Raw genomic sequence first — 17,498 nt, 5'->3', positions numbered from 1 at the left:
AAAAAAAAAAGATGTGATGGAAGAAACAGCATGCAGGGAGCAAGGCCGTCTAACAAGCAGCAGAATTTTCACTTTATTGCTGGTGGCTTTGAATTGATGCCTGTCATGATGCTTTGGGCATGGTAAAGGGTGCTCTTGTGCTGCAGTGTGGGACCAAATTGATTTGGTCCATTCCAGGAAACTGAGGGATGTTGTGGGAGTTGGTCTCTTAGAAAAAAGTGCAAATCTTTCTAGGAAATGTCAAGCCCTTTCTACTCTGTTCTAATCTACTCCTTTTTTGCTGGATCCATTTTGTCTTTGAAAGATTTAGGACCGTTTTTGTCTTATACTGTGAAAAAAAAAAAAAAGTGTTTTTCCTGTGCTTCCCTTCATATTATCTCACGTCCCTCAGTCCAACTTTCTTTTCCCACTGGATGGGTACAGATGAAGCCTGGGAGTTGCACATGGTAGTTCTTCATCTTTGGCTGTACAGCTCAAAGGTTTTTCCTGGCAGTGTCAAGAAGTGTTAAACCAGAGTATTTCTTCTCTCCATTGTCATGCCTACATGTTTTCTATGGACCAAAGTACCTCATGGATATTCAGTTTGATCAAGACAGAGTTTTGGATAAAATCAGTGGCATGTGACAGTGTCCTGCCAGGAGGGCCTGGCTGTGGTGCCATGTTCTCTCTGGCACTGCTTTTCAGAGGATTTGCTGTGGTGCTCCTCTTCAGTACCCTGGGAACAGAGGAGCTCAGTCTTTTGCCCTTTCCTTGGAAAAGGCTGGGATGTGCTTCCTTTAGGCTTTTATGGAAAACAAGGCATTGAGGGTAAAGGCTGAGGGAAGAGCTTGGAGCCAAATGTACAGTTACAGAAGGAACCACTGTGGAAATTGTACTCTGAGACTCTCTGGTTTAGTTCATTTCATAAATAAAGGCATCCAAGCACAGCTGATCTACTTCTGCTTGCAGCTCATTTGTGCCTCCAGTGGGCTGAGGATCCCTTTCATGGAATCTTGGAGTGGTTTGGGTGGGAAGGGACCTTTAAGACCATCTCATTGCAATCCCCCAACTGCCACACGCAGGGACACCCTCTGCTATCCCAGATTGCTCCAAGCCACATCAACCTGGCCTTGGACACTTCCTGGGATGGAGCAGCCACAGCTTCTCTGGGAACTCTGTGCCAGGGCATCACCACCCTCACAGGGAAGGATTTCTTCCTAACATCTAATCTATATCTCCCCTCTGTTAGTTTTATCCCATTCCACCTTGTCGTGTCACTCCATGCTCTTGTCCCAAGTCCCTCTTCAGCTTTCTTGGAGCCCCTTCAGGCAATGGAAGGGGCTCTAAGGTCTCCATAGGGCCTTCTCTTCTTCAGGCAGAACAATCCAAACTCTCTCAGCCTTTCCTTACAGGAGAAGTTCTTCAATCCTTCTAATTATCTTTGTGGCCTCATCTGGATTCACTCAGCTCTGTATTAGATTTTATCTTCTCTGGATCACTGAACCTTGTCATTTGAATACCCCTGGACTGTCACTTGAAGAGCACCTGAATAGCTTGGGTCATGTTTTGCTCAGCACATGTGGGAGGATGTCCAATGTTTTTGCAGTGCCTTAGTGTCACTCCCAGCCAGCCTGCACATGGCCTTGCACTGTAATGAGTAGAGGTGACGGCACAAAGTGGAGCCAGGAGTGCTGGAACAGCGTGTGGGAATGCAAACATGAACCTGTGGGAATGCAAATACATTTTTGCTGCACACAGTGGGGTGTTCTGGCCTCTCATGATTGAGGCCATGGGTAAAGGCAAAGGGTAAAGTGTGACCTAAGAAATAACTAAGGCAAAGAGGATGATTCCATATTGAAAGGAAGGAGCCAAAAGGCTGATGAGGTGATGAGGACAAAATAGGGTAGAGAGGTTTATCTGGGAAGAGCAGGTTGTCTTATTTTAGACACAAATTTAGGGGAAATGCTCTGGAATTAATGCTTCTTCCAAAGAGAAGGGCTTCAGTAATCCCCCCTTTTTTTTTTGTCAATGAGAAAATGGATACCAGTGGGTGAAAGTGAAAAAACCAACTGTTCATTGATAAAATGCCCGTGTGGCAAAGAAAAAAAATGGAATAAATGCTAGATACTGAACTGTCAGAACCTTACCCCCAACGCACACACAGCCACCCAGAGCAGAACAAAAACCCCAAAATGCCAGGGAAAGAAACAGAGGCTGTGTGGCAGGGGGAGCAAAATGACACTAGCTTTTGTGTCTCAGGGAAGGAAAAAAATATCATGCAGCAGCTTGGGTGAAACAGATGGGCACCAGTGGAACCTCTGGCATTGGTCTCCTCCTCACAGCAAATGAAGGTGATGGATTTTAGTGTCTTTTCTTTGGTTGGTTCAGCCTTTCCCGAGGTCTCAGGCCAAGTGGAGCAGGTCCTGCACTCCTGCCTGGTCAGCTCCCGGTGATTGTCTGATCTTGGACCAAAATCACGCCGAACAGTTCAAGAAAAAAAAAACAAAAGCCACCGAAGGATTGCTGCTGCAGTCTCTCCAGGCCAGGAAAAGGGGAAAAAAGAAACTTTGGGCCTAATCTGTCTTGGGGTGATTTTATTATGGTGCTCCAGTCCCTAATTGTCTGCTTTATGCCAAGAAATGGCTGCTGTACTTTAAAGTTGATCCAGGGTTGGTAGCTTAAGCAAGAGGTTTCTTTTTTTCTTTCCCACCTTTTCCCCTGACCTGCAGCAGTGATTGTCCGTTTTTTTTTTTTTTTCCCTTGAACTCTTTTGGCTTGATTTTTGGTCTGAAATCAGACAATCGCCCAGATGGACCAGGACCTGCAGGGGACCAGCAGGAATCTCTCTGAGCCTGAGACCTCGAAAAATAAAGCTGAAGCAACAAGAGAAAGGACACCAAAATCCACCAGCTTCATCTGCTGTGAGGAGGAGACCAATGCCAGAGGTTCAGCAGGTTTCCCATCTGTGTTGCCCAAGCTGCTGCATGAACTCCTTTTTCTTTTTTCCTCTTCCCTGAGACAAAGAATCCACCACTATTTTTGCCTTCCCAGCCATGTGGCCAGCCAGCCTGTTTATTTCTTCCCTGGGCATTTTGAGTTTTTTTGTTTGGTGGGTAAAGTTCTGAAAATAAATATTTAGCATTTTTTCAGTCTTTTTTCTGTGCCTTGTGAGCACCTTGCTTTGTTAGTAAACAGGGTTTTTTCACCTTGACCCAGTGGTATTTCTCTCCTTGGCAAAAGGCATTACTAAAGCCCTTCTCTTTGGAGGAAATATTAATTCCAGAGCGTTTTTTCCTAAATTTGTCTCTAAACTGAGACAGCAGCAAAGTAACATCCAGTCCACCCTGGAGTGAGTCTTTGAACAAAGCCTGTGCAGGAGCCCCCAGTGCTCACACCATCCTCCAGACCAACCTTAGAGTACAGCAGCCATTTCTGGACATAAAGGAGATGACCAGGAATAGAGCATCATCATAAAATCACCCTACAACACAGAAGCAGTCCCAAAGCAGCTCCTGTTGTCAGAGGAGCCCCACAGGGTCCACTGAGATAACCAGCACATTTTCAGCGTCAGTGACACCAACAAACTGCTGAAATCCTGGGGCAGAGGTGTCAGGATCCTGGACCTTCCCCTTTACCTAGAGGACATCACCCTCTCCTTTCAGCTGACCCCATCCTAGGAAGCCCCAGGTCCATGAGAAGAGCAAAGCTTGCAAAAAGGGACCCAGCAGGGAATGGCTGAGGAGGTGAGGAGGTGCGTATTAAAGCTACTCTCATGACTGTGCAAGAAGCCACAGAATCATTGGTTCATTTAGGGTGGAAAAGACCTCTAAGACCACTAGCTCCAGCCATCAGCCCAGCACTGCCAGATCCACCAAAAACCACATCCCTAAATGACACAGCTGTGTGTCTTTTAGATACCCCCAAGGATGGTGACTCCACGAGTGGCCTGGGCAGCCTGTTTCAGTGTTGGACAACCCCTGTGGAGAAGAAATTTTCCCTAGTATCCAATTTAAACCTCCCGTGGTGCAACTTGGGGCCATTTCCACTTGTCCTGTCATTTGTTACTTGGGAGAAGAGACCAACCCCTGCCTTGCTGCATCCTCCTGTCAGGGATTTGTAGAGAGTGAGAGCGTCTCCCCTGAGCCTCCTTTTCTCCAGGCTGAGCTCCCCCAGCTCCCTCAACTGCTCCAGCCCCTTCCCCAGTTCCGTTCCCTTCACTGCCAAAGCCCAGATCTTGCAAACTCCCTATTCCATCTCCAGCCATGGCCATGTTCCACATGACTGAGGTGATTTTGTGCACCAAAGCCAAAACACAAAATGATTGTCAGCTCCAGGCACATCTGGCCTGGACTTGGGACACCCCAGCCCTCAAAACACCATTTACTAGAAAACAAAGAGATTGGAAACCAAAGGGTGCAGCAAATCTGAGTGAGCAGCCTTCTCCTTCTTTGAGGGCAGAGATGTGCTTGAGGAGATGGGTTCATGAGAGGGCACTGAAGTACAACCTCTGTTGGCAAACAAATTAGCAGAGGAGAGGAGCCCACTCTTCTCTTTCTTTTGCATGACACTAGATGACACTAAAACGTCGTGACTGAGCTGGCAGCAGCCAATTAAAGGTCACTGTAAAAGGCTCACCGTGACTGAGGAAAGCTGTCCAAATGCCCACACAGTTTGGCATCGAATTGCAGCATTCTCATGCAATTCAGAATACTTCTACAGCTGCTAGTAGAGAAAATAAATGCAGATTGTTCATTGGAAGACTTTGAAAAAAAGAAATAAAATCCTCATTGAACTCCGCCACTCTGCTTTAACACTGTTTTTGTATTGTTTGTGTGTGATGGAAACACAGCTCGTTTCCATCTGCGTGTTAAATTACAGACTTACAATTTCTGTGTAGAAAACACTCCAGAGCCAAGAGCAGTTACAAAGGCCAACTGTGAAACAGTAGGGGAAAAAAAAAATCAACACCATTTATTGTTCACATATTGCATTACAAGTGTCTCTTATCAAACTCAGAGCATAATTTATATTATTCATGTAGAAACTCAACTTCAACACCACACGGAAATAAAAGCTAGATACGTGTGTGACAGGGGTGCAGTGACATCCTGATCAAACGTCGAGGCTTGGGCTGATGCACAGCCCGACGACCCAAGGGATTGAGTGCAGGAGGGACAAACCCAGTGCCCGCTTTTGCCCAGTACAGCCACTCTACTGGTGATTCTTTATTGCTGTAAAACACGACAGGGATGGTTCCACGGGTACCAGCTTGCAGAGGACTGGGGAACACAGTGGGAGGCCAGGCAGGCATGACCAAACTGGGTTTCAGGGACACTTGGAAGTGCATCTGTTCCAGAGGCAGAGTGACACAGATGGCCTCTCCTTGTGACCATGGATATTGTGGACATCATCTCTAAGACCAGTTTCCAGGCAGCAATGCCTCCATGGTCTGCTTCCAAGAATGATGGAATAAGACTAGACTGGGTCTAGGCTTTCTGGGGGTGGGCAGCCTTTCTGGTTCATGGTGGTTAGTAGATGTCTGTCCAAACATCATTTGTTCTTTGAGCATTTGCAGACATCCTTCTCCAAGTCTCTGTCATCATCTCTGGTGTCTCAGAAAGACTCATCAGTTTTCTGCTCCTGAAGATAAGAAGGAAAGAGGAGGAAATGAGACTATATTCAGTCTCAAAAAAACCCAACTGACTGACAGTTTTTCTTTGACTTAAATTTACATTTTTTGATTTTTCTATTCCTTAATTTCAGAGTTCCCTGTACCCACCTCAGCTGGGAATTGGTTGTTCCTTGTGTCATCTGCCAGGTCAATGCCTCGGGTCTCAGGCAGTGGGATGCAGAGCAGGGCCACCAGCACAGGGATGCTCCCAAAGATGGCCATGGGGATGGCATGGTGGTACTGGGCCAGGGGAATGATCAGCGGGGCCAGGATCCCGGCCACCCTGGCCATGGTCGAGCACAGCCCCACGCCCGTCTGCCTGAGGGGGAGAGGAACAGGTGTGGGCAGAGGTCAGCCCTCCTGGACTGAATGTGGCCCCGTGGCCTCCTCCAGCCAAGGCAGAAGGAGGCCCTAATGTGTGGGGACATCTCACCTGAGGATGGTGGGGAAGAGCTCAGCGGAGTAGACGTAGGAGGTGGAGAAAGCGGCCGTGGATGTGAGCTTGCCGATGATGGCCAGGACGGTGATTACCGTGGGCTGGTCTGCGGGGAGGAGGAGAGACAACCACTATAACCTCCAGGGGGATGGTTCACTTGGGAACAGAACTCTGCAGTGGGATTTCTTGGGACAGCCCTTTCTGATAGACTTGCTAAGCAAACCTACCACCGAACCCATTGGAAATGATCCCCAGCATCGCCTTACCTGGAAAATACCCTCTGGCAAAGAGAACTCAGATTTCTCCTGAGGTTTTGGGCATTTTCTAGATCTGCAACTGAAGTGAGCTGCTGAGCCACCACAGGTGTTTGGGGAGTGCTTGGCTGGAAATGCCACGTCCCTGACCTAGAAAGCATTGGGAAGCCCCACTGTTACCTTCAGTCTCACTCAGAACACTGGCACAGCAGCAGGGGTGGGGTATGGACTGGGGCACAAACAGATGCAAACAGATGAGGGGGAGTGGGCAGTTGCTTTTTCTCTTCGTCTAAGAAAGGGAGATATGATGGCTTTTAAAACACTGCTGCTGCTGTAACTTTCTGCCAGGAGGTGGTGGTGTCTAGTGGGTGGTGGTGTGTAAAGGACACTGCTTGCCAAGGGCCAGGAGCTGTGGAAGAGCCAGGCACAGCCCTGAGGGAGAAGGAACCCAAGGTGAGGGGAAGCCAGAATGTTGGGGATGAAGCACCCTGGGCTGTGACAGTGGAGGCAGCTGAGCCCACGGGAGTGAGCATGGGTCTGCCAGGGTGGGTCTGAACAAGGGTAGGGATGTCCAGGGCTCTGCCCAGCTCCGCTCACAGGCTGGGAAGGTTCACCTTCAGGGATGCCAGTGAGGATGAGACTTATCAGGCCAGACAGCAGCAGCAGAAATGCCTGCACTTTCTTCCTCCCAAACCACTCCAGAAGGAAAATGCAGGAAATTCGAGCTGGAAACTCCACTGCCCCGAAGGCCAGCTGTGTCAGGTAGATGTTCAGACCAAAATCTGTCACGCTGAGGCTCAGCCCATAGTAGACAATGCTGTCTGCAAACCTGAAATTCAAGTAAAGCAGAATAGAACTTGTCACCAGATGGTTTTATGGGGATTTATAACCAAAAATTAGAAAGGTTAGAACACATGCAACTTATATAAAATCCCAACAATCTCTGTTTTGGTTCTAGTCACCACCATTGACTGTTCTGTGGGAAATAGTTGCAGGAGATAAAGCAGAATGGATCTCCATATGGTCAGGAAACACTAGACTGAACCCAAAGCTTCTAGATAGGCACAAAACTACTCCAAGGCCCAGGGATTGCAAAAGCTGGAATTACTCAAGCTTTTCTAACAAAACCCACAGTATGACGGATAATCACCATCTTTCCGTGGCCAGACATAGTAAATCTGGTCCAGTATGTGGAGGTAGAATGATAGCAGATAAAGACATAAACATATATGTTACCAGAAAATTTCTTTATTTTACCATTCTTGTCAACCATCAACTTCTACAACCAACTAGTTTTGACAGAGGGGACCAGGGAATGTCTTACCAGACACATGACATGATTAAAGTCACCTTCCGCAGGTGCTTCTTCCGAAAGAGATCCAGGAAACTTCCAGACTTGACCTCTTTCTCAGACTTCAGCTTCAAAACACAGGGAGTCAAAGAGTCAGAGCAGGAAAAGGAAACCCAAGTCCAGCTCCTTTTCCTTTTCCAAGCCTCAGTGGGACAGACCTGTGACCCCCAGTGCTCTGGGAAGGAGGGCAGCCCAGTGGGGCTGGGCTCCTGCCTCTGTGCCCTGGGTGCCCAGCACAGGGGGTGGTGACTGACAGGCTCCTCAGGATGAACATCTCCCCAGTGTAGGAACTTTGGGGTGGGCAAGGAGGGAACTCCCCCTGAGGCATTTCTGCATGGAAACCCCCAGACTAAACAGAGACTTTGTGGTCATCAGCCACACTCCAGGAATCCGCACAGGACAAAAGCCAGGGAAGCATTCCAGTCCTTCCCACATCCCCAGGGGGACTCCAGAAAGCTCCAGGCTGAGCATCAGCAGAAGCTGGGCCTCTTCCCTGACCTCGTCCCCGTGTAACTCATTCTCCAGTGGGAATGGAGAGATGTTTCTGGGCTGAGCTCCAGGGGCTGCTGCGAGGCCCAGGGCAGTGTCTGAGGACAAGAACCCCCCAGTACCTGCTCCAGGAGCTCTGCTGGGAGGCTGCGCTTGTTGGTGGCTGCCGCCTTCTGCAGGACCTTCTTGGCTTCCTCGATTCTGCCTTTGGTCACCAGCCAGCGAGGTGACTCTGGGAGCACCCTGCCAGGAGGGGAGGCCAGGACATTCTGCTGAGTCCTGCTGGGCTCCCCCACAGCCCCTTTCTCTGGGACCATGCCCAGCAAGCCTTGGCCAGCACAGAATCCTCTGCTTTGGAAGGGACCCACAAGGATCATCAAGTCCAACTCTGAGGTGAATGGCCCATGGGATGGATGGGTCTAAATACCCAAAATTTAGGCTCCAAAGGCCACATCTGGAGACCTGAAGCAAAGCAGCTGCTGCTCTCAGGAGTCCAGTGCCCAGGGAGATGTGCTGAGGTCTGCAGCAGCTCCTCCATCGCCTGCACTTCAGTGGGAAAGGCCCAGCTTGGTTCTGAGTTGGTGCCACCTCCCTCACACCCCACACATCGGTATTGTGATGAGCGTCACCCCCAAACAGCACTGCCCTGCTCCTGCTTACCAGATGTAGAAGAAAAGGGCAAACATAGGAGCAGATCCTGCAATTTCCAGCAGCCTCCAGTTGCGAATCCCATAACTCAAACCAGCCACTGACATCTGCCCGATGGCAAAAGCCGTGTGAGCAATCAGCAGTGCCTTTGTCCGGTAGGAGGCACCAACCCATTCTGTAGCTAAGAGGAAAAACAAAGGTTCAGGCTTTGTTTTGGGCTCTCTTTTGTTATTGTATCTTGTGAGGCCATGTCTGCTGCCTCAGGGCAAGGGCTTCCCACTCACCCAGGGATACGACTGTAACCATAATTCCTGACACCGCAGCTCCCACGACACACCTGATGGCCATGAACACATAGATATTGGGCACAAAGGCAGTTCCCAGGCCAAACACACCCTGGATGAGGATGCAGATGAGGAAGACTGGCCGCCTGCCTATCCTGTGGAAGAAGAGGGAAGACCCATTCAGAACCTGGAGAGACCCCATGGGGAGAGGGAGGACCCCAAGAAATAATGTGCAGAAAAATCAGTGTTGACCCATCATGGTTCTGGCAAAGCCTGAGACACCAGCAGGGGCTAAACTTGTGATTCCTGAAGAACCCACTCCACAAGGCTGTATCTGCCTCTCTTTTCAACCCCCAGACATTTCCAGACCTCTCAGGTGTCCCCAGATGCCCAATCACAGACAAGGGGGTTGAGTCTTGTAAAGGGAGCAGTTCCTGTTCAGTGTATGGACAGTGTGCACCCTCATCTGGGGTGTCCCTGGATGCTGGGCAGTGTCTCTGGGAAGGAACTGTATTTTCTCACCTGTCACTTAGCATCCCAAAGAGCGTGGCTCCTATGAGAACCCCAGCCATGTAGATGGACTGGGAGACATCATTCAGGACCGCCCTGTCACACACCAGGTCAAACTGGAGGAAGGAAAACACAGATGCTGTTGCTTTTGACAAACACCAGCTGCTTTCAGGTTCATGGTGGATCCAGGATCTGGGTGCCTGAGCTCTTGCTGCAGCCCCTGGGAGCAGAGAACCCCTCACAAGGTCTTGAGCCCTTCATGGTGAACACTTAGGACAGAAATCAGTGGTGGGACAGGCACATGAGGTGCTCAACATGCTTCTGCATCCTGGTGCAGATCTGCTGGGTGCTGGGATCTGCAGGATTCCCATCCAGCCCAAATGTCCCTGCAGGAGCGTCCCAGTTGGCAAGTTTTGTTTAAAGTGTGACCTTGGGGTGAGAGCTGTATCAGCTTTCTTCTCTGGCTGAAAAGGCAGGACAGGGTGGAAAGAGGAGGAGAGCAGTGTTTTTTCTGATAAAGGAGGACCAGCATAGGAGTGGAAAGGGATGCAGCTGCTGAAAACTCCAGAGAAGCCTTGTCTGGAATGGACTTGGTGCTTCAGGGGCACCAAGGAGCCTTTGCAAATGCCAGAGGCTGGACTTTCTCCTCTGTTCCGGCTCAGAGAAAAGCACTTGTGAGAAAGTGCTGGAGCTGGCAGGTAGGAAAGGAATGAGAGAAAGTGAGAAAGGAACAAAGGTCCACAGAGGGAGAACCACAGAACCATGGAACCATTTAGGTTGGAAAAGACCTCCAAGAACATCAAGTACAACCTTTGACAGACCATTACCATGTAAACTAGAAGGTGGGAGATAAGGCAGAATGGAGAAGTTGAGGATGCCAAAAAAAAAGGCTTTTTCTCAACTGCATGGCCCCAGGCATGTCTTGTTGCAGCCCTGAAGGTTTCTGGAGGCCCAAGAAATATCAGTGACAAGCACTTGGAAGGTAAATGTCCTTCACAGAGAAGATGATGTGAGTAGAACCAGGCTGAAGAATAGGGGATACTGTGGCAGGGATGCCCAAAAGGTCACTCCAGGCAGATACATCATGAAGTCAAGGGTCTGGATACTGGAAAGGGGACAGATGGTGGGCAGAACATGTGGTAGACTCATACCCCCACGGTCACTGCCTGTGCCCTCCCCAGGCCTCTTCATCATGGCCTTCCTACAACAACCCCCCAGGGATTCCAGCTGCCCTCTGTGTGGTGGAGGCAAAATCCTGCAGTAAATCTCAACCTGACTGCACCACAGCTGGCTACTGGCTGATCAAAACCACAGGCCAGGATATTCCCATTCCCTCCCACCACAGCTGGCACTGGCTGACCAAACCACAGGCCAGGATATTCCCGTCCCCTCCTTTCCACGCCCCTGTCTCATCAAACGGCAAATACAGACCTCGGTCAGCAGGGAGGGTGGCTGCTCTGAGGGGTACACCCAGCCATTGATGCACTTCTCTGTGTCATTGAGTCCATAGGCCACAATGGAATCGAGGTCCCAGTCCACTGGGGAGTACATGGAGCACTGCTCAAACTCCCCATCCGTGCCCCGGGGCAGGGTGAGGTTCAGCTGCTGTTCCTCCGTCAGGTTGGGGCCCACGGCACGGATCCAGCTGGTGTCACAGTGGTAAGGCACTTCCAGAACCATGAACACTTGGCCAACCATTTGGAAAGGGTTGAGAAGTAGTGGGAGGGAGAGGAGCAGGATCAGCAGTTTCTGATAGAGCCCACACTCCCCCAGAGCACTTAAAAGATCTCCGAATTCAGCCATGGCGAGCACCTCTGTGGCCAGGCTGCACTGGTGCCTATGGCTTATGTAGGCAAATATTAATGTTTAAACTATGTGAGCACTAAAGCCCTAATCCAACATGATAAAATGAGCACCTGTACTAACACACCAGTCCATTATGATGATACAGTGCAGTCCTTCAGGATGCACTTTGTCACCAGCCATTCCCTCCTTGCTCTTGGAAACGGAGCAAAGGTGCCGGAGCACTGCTCCTCTTGGAGATAGTATAGTGACATCTTGTCCTTTTCCAGTTTCAGATGTGTCACAAGGCCTCCTGAAGGTAACTCTGCTGCAGCACAAGGTTTTTGTCTGAGGTGTGAAGCTGGGATACTACAAACGAGGGTTAATTTTACTGGGTGTGGGGATGCAAACAGAGAAAATTTGCTGCTCCCATTTTATAATGGAATGACTAAATAGTGCATTCTGGAGACTGTATGTAAGAGAAGAAGAAGAACACTTCTCTGAACCAGGAAATATGCCTTGTAGTCCAGTAGACTTGGTCTTGACAGCTGTGTCCCAGGCTCTCTATTTTCATTTGTAGAAACCCTGGTTTGTCACAAAACTAGATCTAAACTACCATTTATTTGGGATAATCCTAGAATAGACCTGGCTTTAGAGAGTACCCTCAGGGAAAACAGCACTTTACACACACAGACATTCAGAGCACGCAGGATTTGGGAAATGGCACCAGCTTGGCTTTGCCTGAGGTTCTGATGTCACTTGAAAAGCAGATTGACCTGATTTCTGCTGCACATCTGAGCTGCTTCCTGAGTAGACTCCCTGAGTGGCTTGTGTTTTCATTCCTGGTAAACTGGGTAGCTGGGTTGCCCTCAGTGTGTGAAATATTGTGTGTAATTTGGAAAAGGTTGGTTTTACTGGATCTCCTGGCTGCTTTACCAGAGCTATGAACACATCACTAACCTTCTCATTTCAAATCTCCTCTCAAATTCTTTGTCTTTCACTCTCAATGCCCATAGTATATCTGAGCCTCCAAAAAAATTACTGCTGCATCACAGAAGCCTGGACTGGTGTTTCATAAGTGGGAATAGCTCTGTTGTGCTTATGAAAGTCACAAAAGGAGAAGAATATTGGATTTTAAAGCATCACCTCCTGAGCTGGGGTGGGAGTGTGAGATCATACTGGTTGTTGCTGTTCAGAGTAAAGGAAGAGAGGAGTAAATGTTACTTAGAGTTGCGTGAATTCACTCCAGTGCTGCGCATTTATCATCTGCACACACCACACAGCCAAACATCACTCAGCTCTACATCCACATCCTTGGATGAGAGGACTTGCTGTTATTCAGAGACATTCCCTGAGCAGGAGGCTGAGCTACACGACTTCCAGAGATTCCTTTTACCCTACATCCACCTCTGGCCTTTTGGTGGGATGTCTTGTCCAAGGACATCTGCTCTGGTAGAGACAGTTTGTCTCTGTCCTGCCTTCTCTATCAGTGTGCAACAATCTCAAGTGCTCAGGCTCACCCTGTTGAGTGTGGCTCAAGGTCTTCCCTCCCATTCCTCAGCCCCCAGCATTTTCTGTGGCAGAGGTCTGATTTATGACTATAAAACCTCCTTGGGGGTGACTCAGATCTGAGTGAGTTTCATGTGCTAATGCAGATGTGACTCCTTCCTTAAAGCTGTTCTTCCAGTCATGGAAGAACATGACGGACTGGCTCTTCTGAAACCCTGGGAAAGCTTCAGTCCTTTGTCACCCTCAGATAACATTTCTCATGGAAAGATGTCTTCATACCAGTCTCCATCATCTGAGTGGGTCAGATCCTACATGGTGGAGATGTCTCAGGGAGAAAGGCTGGGGCAGTCCTACAAGCTGCTCTTTCCTGGAGCCCCATTTGTAGGGATTCTGAGCTTATTTCTCTCTGTCCAGCAGCTCTGCTCAGGTGGATTACTAAGGCTTGCAAAGCCTCTTGAAAATGGAGAAGCCTCTATTGGGGGTGCATCAGAAACCAGCAGGTCTCAGGGAAGGCCTGTATTGGACAGCTGGAAACCTGAAGATCCATGTCAAGGACCAGGGGAGGGGAGGGGGAGCATCATCCTAGAGGGAGATTCAGAAAGAGAAACCACTGCCTGGGAATGAGGCCTAGTGCAGGAAATAGAGCACTGATGCATTAATCCACAGATTTGACTTTTCTCTGTACATCAGGAGTGACAGTGGCCCTTTAGACCTCTGTGCTGGGGTGAATTGTGGGGAATTGGATTCATACCCACTGACTGTGGTGCTCCTGCCTTTTCCCTCCTCCTCTCAGAGCTGGTAGGGAGGGATCAGGCTTGTGGGTGTCATCTGGTAGTGACATCTAGGGCATCACTCTGACCACCTTTTGCACAGGTGGCAGGGCCACCCCCAGTGAGAGGTGTTTGTTCTCTCCAAGCCTCCTCTCCACCTTCAAGCACAACCTGCCCAGGTTTCAGGCACAGCTCTGAGACAGCAGCTCCTTTACCCTCAGCCCCTTTACCCACCCCAAGGTGAGACTGACTTCAGAATTTGATGAGTCATATAAATTTCAAGGCTATCCCTTTTTTCCCTGATTTATGCTGTTTGAGCAGTTTCCCTGCACAGAGCACTAATAGTGCTTTGCAGCAGATGCAGTCATTAAACAGCTTTATTCCTCCAGCAGATCTGACAGAGCCAGGGTTATTTTTGCACTGGTGAGGCAGGGAGATTGTTATGGTATTTTATTTTATTTTATTTTATTTTATTTTATTTTATTTTATTTTATTTTATTTTATTTTATTTTTATTTTATTTCATTTCATTTCATTTCATTTCTTTTATTTTCTTTTCATTTCTTTTCATTTTTATTTTTATTTTAAAATTTATTTTATAAATTTCATTTTATAAATTTCATTTTGTTCTATTTTAAAAATTAATCATTTTAACACCTTTATCTTTTATTTCTTTTACAGACAGATGATTAAAACATGTGAATTGATATGCTCTATGACCCTTTTCATTAGTGCACGTGTTCATGCTTTGAACCTCTGGGATTTCTCTTGACCTTGTTTATCATTAGTGTAATTGTTAACTCCTATTACACTTATGTTATGTAATATTTATGCAAAGGGCAGTCAGGGAGGAGCAGAGTGCATTGGCACAGGGGGAACAGATTCAGCAATGTCGTCACACGACAAGACTTCAAGACACCAGGGTTCATTTCCCTCCTCGGCCCTTCTGACCTTGAAAAGTCATTTCACTTTGCTTATCATTGTACAGCTGATTTCAAGAATCACTTTTGGTCCCGTATCAGCTAACCTGTGTGCAGGGAGGGCTGTGTGAGTTTTTTAACCTATTTTTTTTTTCCACCTATACAAAGAACTCCTTCTCTGAAAGGTCATAATTCAACATCTCCAAGTCTTCGGAAGAGAAACTGTCATAGTCTTCTTCAGCTCCTGATGTTTTTCTGCTCCTGTTCATTTTTTCAGAAGCCTCCTGGCCCGTTTTAGTTGAATCAACATCAAAACAATCAAAGATACCCTGACTAGAGGTTTCAGAAGCACAGCTGCTGAACCTGTATGTTAAGGGACAATTGTCATCTTGTGTAGGGAGATGCTTTTTTGTGAAGCCTTCAGCACTGAGACCCATTCCAAACATTTCTTCTGCTGCTTTTGGAGCCTGGCGTTGTGGGTCCACCTGCAGCAGGAGTTCACAGCTCTGAATCCCATCCAGGTCTCTAATATTCATCTCATCCTGCCCATCAAGAAGCGAGAGGCTGGAGGTGTCCCAGAGCTCTAGTGAGGTGTTTGTTTCTGATGAGATTTCCTGGAATAAATCTGAAGGATTTGGATCAAAGAAAGGTGGAGTTTCTGCCTCTGAGTTTTGCAAATCTGAATTTGGAGTTTTGTTTGCTATACTGGGGAAATCTTTTTCTCTTGAAAAGAACAAGTTAGTGCCCCCCAGAAAATCCATGTTGCCAAACTGAAGCTCAGCATCCTTGAGTAGCTTTTCTGAATTGCCTGGTGAAAAAAATATCCCATCCTGTGCCCCTGTGTCCTGGACATCCAAACTCAACAGGTTCTGGGTTTCTGGCAGATGAGCATCATGGTGATTCCCTTCCCTGGTGAGATTTTTACTGTTGTCAGCTGCAGGCACAAGCTCTGGAGGAAGCTGTAGAGGGTTTGTTCCATGATTTGAGATTCCTGCTGCTTCTTTCTGATTTTTCTGTGCTGGCATGAGAGGAGGCCAGCAGCTGTCCTGTTGCTGCCAAACCTGACTATTTAAAGACACTTGGTCAGGAATGTCAAGTTCAGTTCCCTCACGTTTATCATCATGTGACAGGACTGTGCTGGCAGCTGACAATGGGACATCAGTCTCCTTGCCCTCAGCAGAGCCTGAGGATCCTCCAGAGCTCTCCTTGGTATGTTTAGGGAACACCTCCGTCTTTCCAGGCTGTGGCTGCTGATTCTTCTTGGAGGCATTTTGCTTTGCTTGGCTGGAGGAGCTGAGGAGGCCCTGGGCCTTTTCTGTCCTGCCATCAGTATTTGCTTTTCCTGAGGATGCTGCAGGTTTTTCTTGTGGACTCTGCTTCTTCTCTGAGGAGTGACCAAACAATGTGGCAAAGGCTGATTGGGGTTTTGTGGGTTTCCTCTGGGTTGTTGTTTCTTTCTTGGGAGTTTTGCCTTTGTCTTCAGAGCCAAAAAGGGTAATGAGAGGGTTTTTCCCAAGCCGGAAACCTTTACCTGATGTCTCTCTACAGGCTTGGCTGCTTCTGGCCTCCTTGCTCTGTGACATAGGCACAGTGCTTTCCCCTGGAATTTTCAGATCCACTTTTTCTTCACATACTGGACGGCCTGCAGATTTGTCCAGGGATGTATTTGGTTTGGAATACTCTGATGTCTTGGCTGGTTGCTCAGAAATGTGCAAGGTGTTTTCACTAAGAACTTCCCTGGAATCCTTTGGCTTGGGGTTGTTGACTTCATCATGTGAGGGGCAAGTGGCACAAGTTCCTTTCAGAGGTGTGTCTGTTGATGCTAGAAAATCTTTGCCAGATGATTTGGTATCATGTCTCCAAATACCCTCATGAGTGTTACTTTTCAGTGGGCCACATGTGTCCTGAGGTTCTGTTTCTTGTAAAGAGGACACATTCTGATCATCTGTCCTGTCTGGACAGCCAGGTGAAGAGAATCTGCTCTTTTCAGCTTCATTTTCCTGAGAAATCTGGTCAGGACTGGGCTCTTCCAGAGATGCCGACATAGTTACTGGTTTCTCTTCTTTTGTCTTCTCAAATTCTGCCCCTTTGCTCTCAATCTCAGGCAAATCACTTATGCTGTATGGCTGCATAGTTTCCCCCAAAGTTAATGGCATCTGTTTCCCAGGGAATTCTCTGGTGTTTGCCTTTGATTTCTCATTCAATATTTCAGTGATCTCAGGTGACACTCCCAGCCCTCCTGGTTCCAGGGAACCTGATGATACGGAAGAGGTCTTCAACACACCAGAGGTGGAATGGGCTTGTTCATCTTCATTTTCAGGGGGATCAACACCCTCAGCTATATATTTTAGCTCTGTATTTGTGGTGTTTCTGGTTTTGAGCTCTCCTGGCATATGGATGGTCTGTGTGCTGTTTGTTCCCTCTCCCAGGTGATGCTTGGCCCCTGCAGTGTCTGGGGTGGCTACAATCACTTCAGGCTTGTCATCTGTGATTGTGTCTCCTTTGCTGGGGGTGCTCAGTGACCCACAGACCTTGTTGTGTGTCACTGGGACCTCTGTGGCAGCGAGAGTGCAGCCCCCTGTGCCCCCCAGGTACATCCTTGGGGTGGGTTTAGTGCTTTGGTGTGTGGGGTGGGTAGCAAGTGAGGCACGAGGCAGGGGTTTCACAGGCTCCAGGACAGGAGGGAGGGAGGCACAGGCAGGTCTTCTCTTCAGCTGGGCTTGGCCCTGCTGGATTGCAGCCACTCTCTGGGACACCTTCCCACTCTGCTTCCCTTCAGGCACATCCCCATCCCCAGTCTCTCCATGGCCTCTCTGCTCCCTGTTCTTGGGCCAGGAACACACCTGCTCTCTTTCCTTGGTGTAGGTGATTCCAGGTAAGAATCTTCCCTTCTCCA

At 48.4% G+C, this 17,498-nt stretch overlaps 1 protein-coding gene across 1 annotated transcript; it reads right to left on the bottom strand.

Annotated features, from left to right (window-relative positions):
- Window positions 1–5,592: 5,592 nt before the first annotated feature.
- LOC136294794 (solute carrier family 22 member 13-like) lies at window positions 5,593–11,425 on the bottom strand. The gene is made up of 10 exons (XM_066192927.1): window positions 11,054–11,425; window positions 9,635–9,738; window positions 9,113–9,267; window positions 8,841–9,009; window positions 8,303–8,423; window positions 7,665–7,759; window positions 6,955–7,169; window positions 6,084–6,192; window positions 5,759–5,969; window positions 5,593–5,619 (listed from the first exon to the last, which is right to left on the bottom strand). The coding sequence occupies exons 1-10, from the start codon at window positions 11,423–11,425 to the stop codon at window positions 5,593–5,595; spliced, it is 1,578 nt and encodes a 525-aa protein (XP_066049024.1).
- Window positions 11,426–17,498: the final 6,073 nt, after the last annotated feature.

Source organism: Chamaea fasciata, unplaced genomic scaffold, assembly GCF_029207755.1.
Source record: "Chamaea fasciata isolate MVZ Bird 193981 ecotype frontalis unplaced genomic scaffold, bChaFas1.0.hap1 SCAF_1, whole genome shotgun sequence".
Classification (NCBI taxonomy): Eukaryota; Metazoa; Chordata; class Aves; order Passeriformes; family Sylviidae; genus Chamaea; species Chamaea fasciata.
The sequence above is the reverse complement of the archived record's forward strand: the minus strand, read 5'-3'. Positions and strand labels throughout refer to the sequence as shown.

Bases quoted from the DNA above. Each gene is read 5' to 3' on its own strand.
- LOC136294794 (XM_066192927.1), bottom strand. From the start codon at position 11,425: ATGGCTGAATTCGGAGATCTTTTAAGTGCTCTGGGGGAGTGTGGGCTC. The intron at 9,010-9,112 runs GTGAGTGGGAAG...TTTTCCTCTTAG, and splicing joins GGTTACAGTCGTATCCCTGG to CTACAGAATGGGTTGGTGCC. The intron at 7,170-7,664 runs GTAAGACATTCC...CTTGAATTTCAG, and splicing joins TTAATCATGTCATGTGTCTG to GTTTGCAGACAGCATTGTCT.